This window comes from Cynocephalus volans, chromosome 9 (genome assembly GCF_027409185.1).
Source record: "Cynocephalus volans isolate mCynVol1 chromosome 9, mCynVol1.pri, whole genome shotgun sequence".
NCBI classification, from domain to species: Eukaryota; Metazoa; Chordata; class Mammalia; order Dermoptera; family Cynocephalidae; genus Cynocephalus; species Cynocephalus volans.
Window position 1 is genome coordinate 47,031,561 of NC_084468.1, and position 12,767 is coordinate 47,044,327.

General features: G+C 36.9%; 1 protein-coding gene across 12 annotated transcripts in view; it reads left to right on the forward strand.

Annotated features, from left to right (window-relative positions):
- The first annotated feature begins 843 nt into the window (after positions 1–843).
- EXOC1 (exocyst complex component 1) overlaps positions 844–12,767 on the forward strand; it is a 51,243-nt gene continuing 39,319 nt past the window's right edge. For 8 of the 12 annotated variants that reach the window (XM_063107656.1, XM_063107658.1, XM_063107662.1 and 5 more), the window contains exons 1-5: positions 844–977; positions 6,096–6,229; positions 6,455–6,585; positions 9,492–9,651; positions 12,711–12,731. In XM_063107656.1, coding sequence (XP_062963726.1) covers positions 6,106–6,229; positions 6,455–6,585; positions 9,492–9,651; positions 12,711–12,731 — 436 coding nt within the window. In that variant the 5' untranslated portion in view covers positions 844–977; positions 6,096–6,105. Of the gene's footprint in view, positions 1,148–6,095; positions 6,230–6,454; positions 6,586–9,491; positions 9,652–12,710; positions 12,732–12,767 lie in introns of all 12 variants that reach the window. The other 4 variants (XM_063107660.1, XM_063107665.1, XM_063107668.1 and 1 more) reach the window with 2 other exon arrangements.

Consider the following 12,767-nt stretch of genomic DNA (forward strand, 5'->3'; position numbering starts at 1 on the left):
CTCTCTCTTCAGTTATTTATTTTGAGTCCTATTTTATACATATTTCTATCTACACTTTGTCTAGTCTTACTACACTGTGAACTCCTTCACGGTAGGATTCATGCCTGAATTACTCCCCTACCTGGAATCAAAATGCCTACAACAGGTGTCAGGAACATGGAATAAACGAATTACCTACCTTGCATTCAGCAACACTGGCATCATTTATGTCTCTCAAACTTAAATGTGCATAAGCATTATCTTGTTAAGATGCAGATTCTGATTCAGTAGATCTGAAATGAGCCAGAGAAGCTACATTTCCTAAAAAGCCCCAGATGATCCCCAAAGAATTGGTACGTGGACCACACTTTGAGTATCAAGGTCATGAGGGCAATGGTTCTAAACCTTAGCTGCATATTAGAATCATAGGGGAAGATATTAAAAGTACTGAAGTCTGGGTCCCACCTCCAGAGATTCTGATTTATTTAAGCTCTCCAAGATTTAAGAAGTAAGAATCTAGAGTTAATAGAGCTTCACAGATGACAAAAAAAAATTAATCGGATCTCATTAAATGAACTGTTGCAAATATCCGAAAAAATATTTCTTCTACAGAAAGAAAATACCACGCAGCAGCAAATACCCAGGTCCCAAGTCAGCCTCCGTGCGATAGTGGCCCCGCCCCTCCCCTTCCTTGACACGCCCCTTCAGCGAGGCCTTGCTGCGCCTCGCCACGCCCATCGGGTGACGCCCGCCCCCTCCGCGTCTATTGGCCGTTCCCTTTTTCCCGCTTCCTCTTCCTCCTTCTCTAAGTGGTCAACTTCCGGCGCGGAGTTTGGGAGGGCAAATATACCCGGATATGGGAGGTGGTAAAGGAACGGCCGCTTCCGGTTCACCGCTTAACTGAGGGGCGCGTCCTAGTGGCGGCTGCAGCCAGGTGATATCCTGTCTCGGTGTCGGAGGACCCGCCTTGGCACGGCCGAGCTCGGTCCGGCCTTGCGGTAAGCCTTCGGTCTCGGCTGCGCACTGGTCCTGGTGACGGCAAACAGACGAGTGGATAAGCGGGCGCCAGGGTCTGAGGCGGCCTCTCAGTCCCGCCGCTGGCTCCGCGCCCTGGGTCGGACACCGCTCCCTCCGTCATCTGGTCCCCTTCCATTCCCCGCCTGTCTGGGTAAGGCGCAGAGCCCGGTCGGAGCATCCTCCGCCCCCTTGCTGTCCTGGGGTCTGAGAGAATGCGGAGCTGGGAGGGCAATCCTCACACGTCCCTCTGTGGTCCCGCCCACTGGAACCAATTTCATTTGTGCAAAACGGCCCTGCTTATATGCTCTTCGGCGTGGACAAGAAGAGGAGGGCGTGACAGTGCCTTCCCCTTTGTCCAAATCCACATTTTCTTTTAAATCTCTTAAGTGCATTTACCTGTCTCCGTGTACTGTTTTTCTCTTCTGGATGACAATGCTCCCTCCATGTGCTAAGATGTCTAAAGAGCTTGCGAGGTCTAACCCACACGGGCACTCACACTGACCAGCTACTTGTCACGCGGTGTAATAGCCCAACCTACTTTAAGGAAACCAACTGAGTTTAGGAACCAACAGAGTAAGCAGAGGCTGGCTGCCTCAGAATCGTGGTCAGATATGGGTTCTTAGACCTGGAAAATAATTTTAGAGGACCTCTAGTGATTTATTTACTCTCTTACAGAAAAGTATTGTAAAGATTAGAGGGTTCATCACTCGACCCGTAGAACGTAAATGCCATGGAAGCACGGGTCTTCATGTCTTCGTGAATATGTCTCATTTTCACCACTGTAATCTAGAACAGTGCCTGGCACTTAGTAGACGTCAGTATTTGCTGGGTGAATGAAGGGTCACATACCGCTTTTCATTTTGTCTAACTCTTTTATGAGGTAAGCTCAGTCTTCTTGTTTTACCAGTTATACACTTGGTCATTTCATTTGACCACAGAGGGACTGTGTGGTAAACTTTGGATACTATTACTAGTCATTCATTTGAATAGTTTTTACTGTTCAGTTCCGGTTACTTCAAGAGGTATTTGTTAAGTAACTACCAAGAACACAAAACTATTAGAGCATCTCTCTCCCTTCTCTCTCTCTTTAAAGATAGTTCTAGAGATCGAAGAGCTTATGATCTCATGAACCATTTAGACAGCAAGTGTTTGTTTAGTAAATGCAGTAAGTGCTATAGAAATTTAGAGGAGAAGGGCCGGCCCGTGGCTCACTTGGGAGAGTGTGGTGCTGATAACACCAAGGCCATGGATTCGGATCCTATATAGGAATGGCCAGTTAGCTCACTTGGGAGAGTGTGGTGCTGACAACACCAAGTCAAGGGTTAAGATCCCCTTTCCAGTCATCTTTTTTTTTAAAAAAAAAAAAAAGAAATTTAGAGGAGAGATCAATTTGGACTAAGATCTTTATTAAATCAACTTCATATAAACCATGAAGTGTAATTAGAGTTTGAATAAGGAAGAGATAATATTCCCTGCATGGAAAAGTACCTAAGCAAAGATTTAAAGCTCAAAATGAACAGAGTACTTGGAGTGGAAGATACTTATTTGAGAACATTAGGGAAATGTTGAGCAAGGACATGGTGTGATGAAAACTGTTTTAAGATTATTTGGTGGTTGTTCAGACATGTGGAAGCTTGCAAGGAGATAACCATATGCTGTAGTGTTAAAGTTGACATGAACCTACGTTCGAGTGTTGGCACTAGGAACAGAAAGGAAGGAATGAATGAATTATGTGTAGATGGGGGGAAATCACAGATTGTGATAGCAATGGAGGAGGGAATCAAATATGACAGATTTTGAACCTGTATATTTGCTTACAGATGTGAAAGTTGGAAAGGGAGAATCTTGGACGAGCTATAGCTGTTACATTTTTTGTTGCTATCATGTTAGTTAATTTAAACATTTAGTAAATTATTAAATTAAAACATTTATTGAAAGGGCCTACTAGGTGCCCTTTGCCAAGCTCTAGGAAAACAAAGATGAATAAGACATGGTCCTTGCCTACAAAGAACTGCTTTTAATGGGTGAGAGAATACAACTAGCTAGAAAAATATTATCAGCGTGGAGGGGAAATGTTAGAGAAGTAGAAGAGGAATTACTCTTTGTGTGTGTGGTGGGGGACTACTTCACAGAAGAGGTGACATTTTAGCAGAATCTTGAGGGATGAGTTGGAATTTCCCAGGGAGAAAAGAATTCCAGGAAAAGGAAATTGCATGAACAAAAGCCCAGAGATAGAAACGTAAATTGGCCAGTGTCCCGTGTGGCTTGGACCTAGCATGGAATAGAGCCTTTAGCATAGTGTCTAGGCACTGGAACATATTAAGGGATTAGCAACACAGACACTTTGTAATAAGCGAAATGGAGGTTAGGATGGGTGAAGGTATAGAGAGAGGGAGAAGAAAGCAATTGAGGATAATTGTGCTTTATGGCTTCTATAGTCTCTGTAGAGCAGGTGGTGAAGTCATTTGCAGAAAGAGAGGAGGCTGACACTAGAGTTGGGGGCTGAAGGAGGGTAGTAAAGATTTGCAACAATAGTGGTGGGAAATGGGAAAAGTAGTCATTAAAGGAGTATTAAAGAATTGTTGAACAACATTGAAAGTCCAATTTTGGCTGGATTTAGGTATTTGTTATGCATGCAAGGAGAGTGGATATGTGGTATCCGGTAGCCCAAGAGAATGTGGGGAAAAAATACAGTTAATGGGGATTGATAAAGCAGGATGAACTCTGGTCTACAACAGGGTAAAATAATTGAAGGGAATAGTGTGGATTTAGGGAAATAAGCACTGCCTCCAGGCTAGGTTGGAAAAGAAGTTAAGCTTGGAGAGGCCATACTGACTAAGAGAACAGGAAGGAAGGGGAGATCAGAAGGCTAGAAGGCTGAGGTGAGGTAAAAGAGGGATGAAAGTAGGAAGATGTGATTTTTGTGAGAAAAGCAATTTTTGTAGGTGGAGCAGAGATGAAAGTTTCACAAATTGAGTAAAGTATAGGAGAAACCTAGTTTACAGAAGTGTCATGTTATAAAAATGGATTGTAAATTGTTTAAAACTTATAATTTCTTCATTTTCCCATAGAAAAAAATGGTGTTATTTAGTAGAAGTTAATGTCCTAGGCAAGCTCACATATGAAACACATTTGCATTGGAAAATAGCAGTATATATACACACAAATGTGTATATGAAAAATAAAATTGGAGAGATTAAAAAATAGTTTAACTTAAATTGATGTTTAAAAAAAGACACTGATCTAGATAAGAAAAAAGAAGTGGAATCCTATTTTATAATAGCTTTATTGAGATACAATTCACATATAAAACTCACCCTTTTCAAGTGTATAATCTGGTGGTTTTTAGTGTATTCACAAGGTTGTACCGCCATCACCACTATCTAATTTATGGACATTTTCATCACACCAAAAAGAAATTTCATACCCATTAGCAGTCACTCCTCCATTCCTCCTTCCCATTTAGCCCCTGGCAACCACTAATCTTTCTGTCTCTATGGATTTTCCTATTTTGGATATTTCCTATAAATGGAATCATACAGTATGTAGTTTTTTGCATCTGGCTTCTGTCACTTAGCATAATGTTTTCAAGATTCATCAATGCTGTAGCATGTATCAGCACTTCATTCCAAATAATACTCCACTGTGTGGATATGCCGTGTTTTACTTCTCTGTTTATTGGTTGGTGTGTTGTGAGGCTGCCGCATGGAAAAGGAGCCAGAACACCCAGGTGAGAATTTAAAAGGGGGGTTTTATTGGCCAGCCAGCGACTGTCCCTCCAAGAAAAGTCTGAGAAGGGAGCAGCCCTGAATTGAAGTTTAGAGGGATTTTTGGGCCGACCCCGTGGCGCACTCGGGAGAGTGCGGCGCTGGGAGCGCGGCAGTACTTCCGCCGTGGGTTCGGATCCTGTATAGGGATGGCCGGTTCACTCGCTGGCTGAGCGCGGTGCGGCCGGTCACAAAAAGACAAAAAATATATATATATATTACAAAAAAAAAAAAAGAAGTTTAGAGGGATTTTTAAAAGGTACATTTTTACATTAGTCGCACAGTTAAAGTTGTCATATAGTTACATACTTAAAGTTATCATATAATCACACACATTACCTCCTAGTGTGAGGAGGGATGTGGGGGAGGACTGAGAGCAAGCTGATAACAGAAGCTGAAAGAAGCCAGTTAATAGTTCAGGGGTTTGAGGAGGAGGTTTGGGGAAGCCTAGTGCAAGCTGATAAAAGAAGCTGAAACAAGCCTGTTAATCAATTGCTCAGGGGCAGATTGGGTGGGGAATGTTAAACAAATTCAGACTTCTCTATGTGCAGGATAATATTTAGCTTTTAACTTCTATCAAGGCCGGGCTAAAGAGCCGAGGGGAATTTTTAAACAATAGCATTTTTTAAGCAATTCAAACACCACTTAAACTTAATTAATCTATCTTGTCACACAGCAGGCAGTTTCACTGAAGAGTTTCGAATGTTATGAAAGTGGGGGTCTCCCTATCTCAGGTGGACATTTGGATTGTTTTTACTTTTTAGCTATTATAAATAGTGCTGCTATAAACATTCATGTATACCTTTTTATGTGGACATATTTTCAGTTCTTTTGGGAGCGGAGTTACTGGATCATATGATAACCCCATGTTTATCTTTTCCTAGGAACTGCCAAGCTGTTTTCCAAAGCAGCTGTACCATTTTACAATTCCACCAGCAATGTGTGAGGGTGTTATTTGGAGAAATGTCTATTCGAATCTTTTATTCAGTTTTTAATTGGGTTATTTGTCTTTTTATTGTTGAGTTGAAAGAGCTCTTTGTATAGAAAACTATTTAAAGATTGAGGATAGGTTTTAAGTTTTTTTTCTTAAATCGTGTGTGTGTCTTAACACTTAGCACTTGTGAAGAATTTAGATTTTCATAACATTGGTTCTCTAATTTTATTTACAAACTTACAGCTTTATATTTTTATGATGTAGGTATATTAATGTGTTAACTCATTTTTCCTGTGCTTACTAACCAAAGATAAGATGATTTTAGAATCATAAATGGAACAGTAGAAGGGGGAATGATATTGAGAATAAGCTTAATATCTATACTCTGGTTTTTTCAGCTGAGGAAAGATGACAGCCATCAAGCATGCGTTACAAAGAGACATTTTTACACCAAATGACGAGCGCCTGCTGAGCATCGTAAATGTCTGCAAAGCAGGAAAAAAGAAAAAGAACTGTTTCTTGTGTGCCACAGGTGGGTATTTAGTAAGAAAAAGTATTTGTTTGGCATTCTTTTATTCCCTAGAGGACATTTTCCTCTTGTTTTAAATATTCTCATTGTCTCTATAGCTGGAAAAATTGTTTGGTGAACAAATTCATTTTTTAAAAATTGTTTTTATTAAATATTGAGTAGTGGTGTGAATGAAAAATAAGTGAGTGAATAATAGTTTCTAATGAAAGTGTGTGTTTTTCTCAACAGTGACAACTGAACGGCCCGTGCAGGTGAAGGTGGTCAAAGTCAAGAAGTCTGATAAAGGAGATTTCTACAAAAGGCAGATTGCTTGGGCCCTTCGAGACCTTGCTGTGGTGGATGCCAAAGATGCCATCAAAGTGTGTTTTTCTTAGTTCTTTGGCCTGTGTCAGGAAGTTTCTTTCATTTTATAACATGGTGTTGTATATTGTAAGATGATCTAAATTTCTTGTTCTATGACTGCTGATCTAACACCTAACCAAGAATTAATCTAAAATGCATTATTCAACCTTCCACCCCACTCTTAGGCAACTAAAAATACATAAACATGTTTTATTATTATTTTTGAGACACAAGTATGTTTGTGCACAAGCTCCATAAATTAGATTAAAGTAACTTTGACTCTAAATCTCTGTATTTCAGTTAAGTATACTTAGTATAAAATTCATAAGTTAGTATGGATTTTAAAGTGATGTGTCATATGAATTGATTTTTTTTAAATCTTCATTGTTTTGGTAAAACCTGATTCAAAATTATGTATAATATAACCGAGGTGAGTCACCCTTAGTTAGTCCTCATGAGTTAATATAGAATCACCAGCTTAGGCAGCCAAGCCAGCCTTTTGAGGCCATGGCTGTAATGTTTGTGGCTCAGGTAAAGTAAGCAATAGTGGCTTCCACACCTTATTTTAAGTAATTTAAATAATTAGATTTATAAAAATATAAATCTTACACTTTATACTTAAACCACCATCAAACTCCAAGAAAGTTGAATAAGGTGATGATCACATTAAAGGACCACCTATATTCCTGACAATTCAAGACTTTTCAGAGCAATATTCTTTTTTCAGAGAAATCAAGTAGAGCTTCTCTGATTAAATTAGGTGGTTCCTCCTCATCATCATCATCCTCTCTACGCTGCTCCTCCTCATATTCCTCTGCAGCCCAAAGGCACCTTTAGAGCACTGAAGAATACTTTGTACTACATCCATTTCTACTGCTGATGGGACTAATAACAAAGCTTACACTAAGGTAACTACAGGTGCACTTCGACTTAACTCTACAAGTCTCATGCATTTATTAAAAAGGCACAAAGAAGTAAAAAACTACCTTTGTGAAGCAATCTGATAAAATACAATGCTTGTTTTACCCTTACCTTGGTAAATAGGACCAAAAACCTGAACAAAATGATGGGTAGTTGAGTCAGGGCCCCCCCCCACCAAAAAACCAAACAATTTTATGAGAGCTCTGCATATCTGTACAATTCAGATTTTTTTCAAATACGATAACACCTTTAAGTATTTTAGGCAAACTAGGCCTTTGCTTTATCCCTGACGAACACCCAGTTTTTAGAAAATTGTGGAATGTGAAAACAGGATTTGACAGGTGCCTTGAGAGAGAGAGTGAGTTTGTGTTTAGAAAAATACTAGAATGAGATTTTTTTAAAACACTGTAATAATTTCTGTTACCATGGGTGGGAATCAAGAGTAGCAACTTTTTTGGTAGGTTTCTGTTTAAGAGAAAATAATTTAAGGGCTTTTTAGAAATGCACCTTTATGAAGAAGTCTTTTTCCCTTCAGTAGTTTTGTGCTTCGTAACCCTGTTGACTTGCATAATTCACTAACATCACTGAATACTTATTTGAATGCTTGTTCACAGCTGATGCCTCATTGCTGACTTGCTTAATGGATTCTTTTTTTTTTTTTCATTTTCTGTAGGCACCTTGGTGTGTGTACATTATATATGGATATAAAACATAAAATTTTTATACATAGACTAACATTAGCCATTTAGTATCACACATTGATTTGTGTGAGTGTTGCCACTGGGGCACTCAGCTTCTTTTATAGTGTAATGGGAAATATTCCCAGGGAAGAGATCATTTCCCATCAAGTTTCATATTAGTTGCCAATACTCAGATTTTTTTGTAAGTAATAATGCAGTTACCTTTTCATTGTAAATGCAGTTCTTTAATTTTTTGACACTTCAATTCTGTTTATTAAGCTATAAATTGAACTAATTAGTAGTTATATGCTATTGTAATATATTTGTTGTATCAAAGGTCAAGTCCTGATTCCTAAAATCCAACTCTTCATGTAAAAGTCTGAAATAATGCCCCATGCCTTTAAGGTCTGCATTTATATTTTGTTCCCTCTAAATAATCCTTTAAACGAATCAAATATATTATTATTCTTTGACCTGGTGGAGCATTAAGAACATTTTAGCCTATTTTTAATTCCTTAGATGTGAAGAAAAGTATACATCTATATGTTTTCATTTTTTATGTAATAGTCAAGTAGTAGTTGTACATTCAAGGGAGAAATATTAGCCTGGCGTGGAATTATTGCTGTAACATGGTATAAGAGAAATGGAAAACACAATGTAATTCTGCCAGATTGGTAGAGCTTCTTTGTCACTTGGAAGAACTTTAAGGACCACCAGCAATTTTGGCTTTTGAGATACCTTTAATCATCATATATTTTCAAAATTAAAAACAATTAGGAGCAGTCTTTGTTTTTTACCTCATTTGTTCTTGGAAAGTACACCACGGTGGAAAATGTATTTTTCTCTCAGACACTATAATTAGAAGATATTTTCCTTATCAGAGAGTTACTGTCAGATCACAGCTATGAATAATAGTACATTATCAAAGAAAAGGTATAGCCCTAAAACTCCATAGGCAATTTATAAAGAAAAATTAGGTAGGTCCACATCAGAACAAGACACCATTGTCATCTTACTGACTCTAAGCCAAAGAATCATTAAGTGTACATCCTATAGTTCCACGTATAGAGTCAAAGGGCATAGGAAGAAAATGACCACAACAGTATGTTGTTGTTTTTTTCATCCAGCTTCTTTTGAGTGGTAAACAAAGTTTTTGCTATAGATTAAATTCTGTGAATTCTTCTCTTCAAGTCACTTAACTGATTTTTAATCATCTTTTTTGTATTCCAAGAACAGCTTCAATTCCTTTTTTTAAGTATATATGTTATATTAATAACGAAAGGGATGTGATCAAAAATAATCTTTTGTACATTTTATTTCAGGAAAATCCTGAATTTGATTTACATTTTGAAAAAATATATAAATGGGTTGCCAGCAGCACTGCTGAAAAGAATGCATTTATTTCATGCATTTGGAAATTGAATCAGCGATATCTCCGGAAGAAAATTGATTTTGTCAATGTTAGCTCACAGCTTTTGGAAGGTAAAGTTAAATAAAAATGTATATGTAAAATCAAGTATATCTTTAAGTGAATATATAATTTGACATTATACAAAGTAATTAGAATACTGAATTACCTTATCATAAAAGAATTTTAAAATAATTTTTCTTATTGCAGAAATGATGCTTGATCATTAAAGAATATGTTTACATTAAATTAAATAAATAAAAATCACTTGTAGACTTATTCCTCAGAGTTGACTACTGTTAACATTTTGTTAGGTTTTCTTCTAGTCTTTGTCTAGTCATAGATTTTCTTCTATGCATGTGTAAATACTTTTTGAAAATAAAGAAATTTATATTCTATTTCCTAACATACTTTTTCATATAATGTATCATGAACATTTTTCATGTTATTAAATACTTACCCTAACACCATAGTATTACATTGTATGGATATCCCATAATTTATTTAACTAATTTATTTATTTATTTATTTTGACTGACCAGTAAGGGGGATCCCAACCCTCAGCACGGTGTGGTCTGCACCATGCTCAGCCCGTGAGCGCACCGGCCATTCATAGCTATATAGGATCCGAACCTGCGACCTCGGTGCTCCCAGCGCCACACTCTCCTGAGTGAGCCACGGGGCTGGCCCTAAACTAATTTATTTTTAATTTTCCATTCTTTACTTATTTTAAAGAGCTCTGGGATGAATATCCTTGTAGCAGTATTTTTGTGCAGAATATAGGTATAGTGCCAAAGAACAAACTCTGGAGTCAGACTGCCTGGGTTCAAATCCTGGCTTTGCTACTTACTAGCTATGTGACCTTGCATAGTTACTTAATCTCTTTGTTTCAGTTTCCTTATCTCAGAAATGAAGATGATAATAGAATCTACCTCACAGGGTTGTTGTGAGGATTAAATTACTTAATATATGAACATGATGAGAACAGTGCCAGGTACATAGTATGTGCTCAATAAATGCTAGCTATTATTATATTATCAGTATAAAATTCTTAGACATGAAGTAATTAGGATATTTGTGATCAGTATATCTTCAGGAATGTTATTATGTATTATTTTGTTTTAAGACAAAAACTCTACTGTTAATTACTGAAAATGTACAATGAGATTTTATATTTTTAGAGTTTCTTTCATAAAGACATAATCGTTGTAAGAAAATGGTTCTGTATGCCTTGTGGTTGCAATTAGTATTGTATTCTTTATCCCAAAGAAAGCAGTTCAAATAACAGCTAGTATACAGGTGAACAGAGTTGTTGCTCTTCTTTATTGAGGAAAAAACTTAGATTTGTCCTAATTTATATAGTAGAAAACTTAAATTTGTCCAAAGTTTTATAGTAGCATTTAAAAAGAGAATCTTCTGTTTTAACATGTTGAAGCATCTGAAATTGCCCATATTCAACCATTTTAACCTACAAAAGTGGCAGTTTTGGATGCTTCACACTATTATTTAGTCACTTTCCTCATCTCTTTTCTGTTTTGTTTTACTTATTCCTTTTTCTATATGGCCATGGACCTTTCTCTCCTTAAATGTAGTATTCTTTCCCAGCACTTATAAATTAGTGAGCCTGCTACTAGTTTTAGGCTTGATGCTTGGAACTGACAGAGGAGGCAAGTCACATGTGTCAGACCCTGTGACGCTCCCCCTAGTGGGGCTGGTCTTGTGTGGGAACCCCCACAGTTGCCATCTCACTAACATTAATCCCCAGTGTCTTGGCAATTGAGTGTGTTGAGGGAATGACCTTCAAAAAATTTATGGTGGTTTTTCATACCTTGAATTGTGATTTAATTTACTTTGAATGACTTATTTTATCATTTCATTATTGAACATTCTGATGAGTCAAAAATTCACAAGCTTGCTGTTTCTATTTTCATCTAATGCCTAAAATGTATTTTTAAATTGCAACAACAGTATGGGAAAATGCATACCTTACCTGGATCTACCTCATTAAGAAATATTACTAGAATTATTGAGAATAGTATTGCTGTTCTTGAGAATGAAATGTCTTAACTGTTAAAAAAAAAAAAAAGGCATTTGATTTTTCAGGGCATAAAGCAAAAGTGTAGACATTTTCATGTTCATATACACTAACACTAATTGAGATCAATTTTAAGAATACTGAGAAGATCTTAAAAATCTTGTTTTGAAAATCACTTTCTACAGATCAAGAACTGTTGCTTTGGTTTAGTGGAGTTCAGGGAATAACTTTATTAATGTCTGCAAATTTATTTTAATGGGCCTTGAAATCATGGCCATTAATTCTGTTTTTTAAAAAAAATAAGGTCTCTAAGCTTTGGGTGATGTTAGAAAACAAATAAAAATTTATTATCACCTCTTTGTGAGAGCTAAATAATCATCCAAGTAAGACTATTCTAATTATAAATGCTAGCAGTGGCAACTCTGGTAGTTTTTAATAGAAGATAATTGAATGTTCAGGTTAATAATTGGGGTTTCTCAGCAGGATAAGGTTTTTATAATAGGACTTTTTTAGCAATTAAAGTAGAGTGAAGTTTTTTGTTTGACCTTTTTTTTCTTTTACTTGTAGCCAGATTTTTTAAAAATCGTTGACTCAAATCCTTAAATGCCAGCTTGAACTGATATCTTGTGTGCTTTTTTACTTGCCTCAGGCTTGTCCTTTCTAACAGTGTTTTGTGACTAATTCTTTGTGAGGGAATGTCTGGGCAAAGCTTTTGGGCCTTGAGTGAAAATAACTAGACTAAATGCATGAGTCACAACTGACCTAAAAATAATCCCCAGGAAATGATCTGTTCCCAGTTTTCTCCTCTATAAACTAGTCACTACTGTTTCTTTAAAAACTAAGAGAAAATACAAAGATAAATATACTTTTAGTCACTATCAGAAAATTCATAAGAAAAATGAACCCTGGAAATTTAGCTTCTTAGAGATCTTTCCACTTTGTATTTGACTTTGATGTTGTCTTTTGAACCTTAAATTTGCTTGAAGTTCAGATGAGATACAGGTAGTATTTTAAAAATTTAAACCTGTATACTTTACTACCCAGCTAATATTCTTTGCTTACTTTCCTCTGCTTTTTTCATACCTTTTTATTCTCCAGAACTGCCTAAAGTTACAGAAGGTGCGTAACACCTTTTCTTATTCTATTCCATATGTT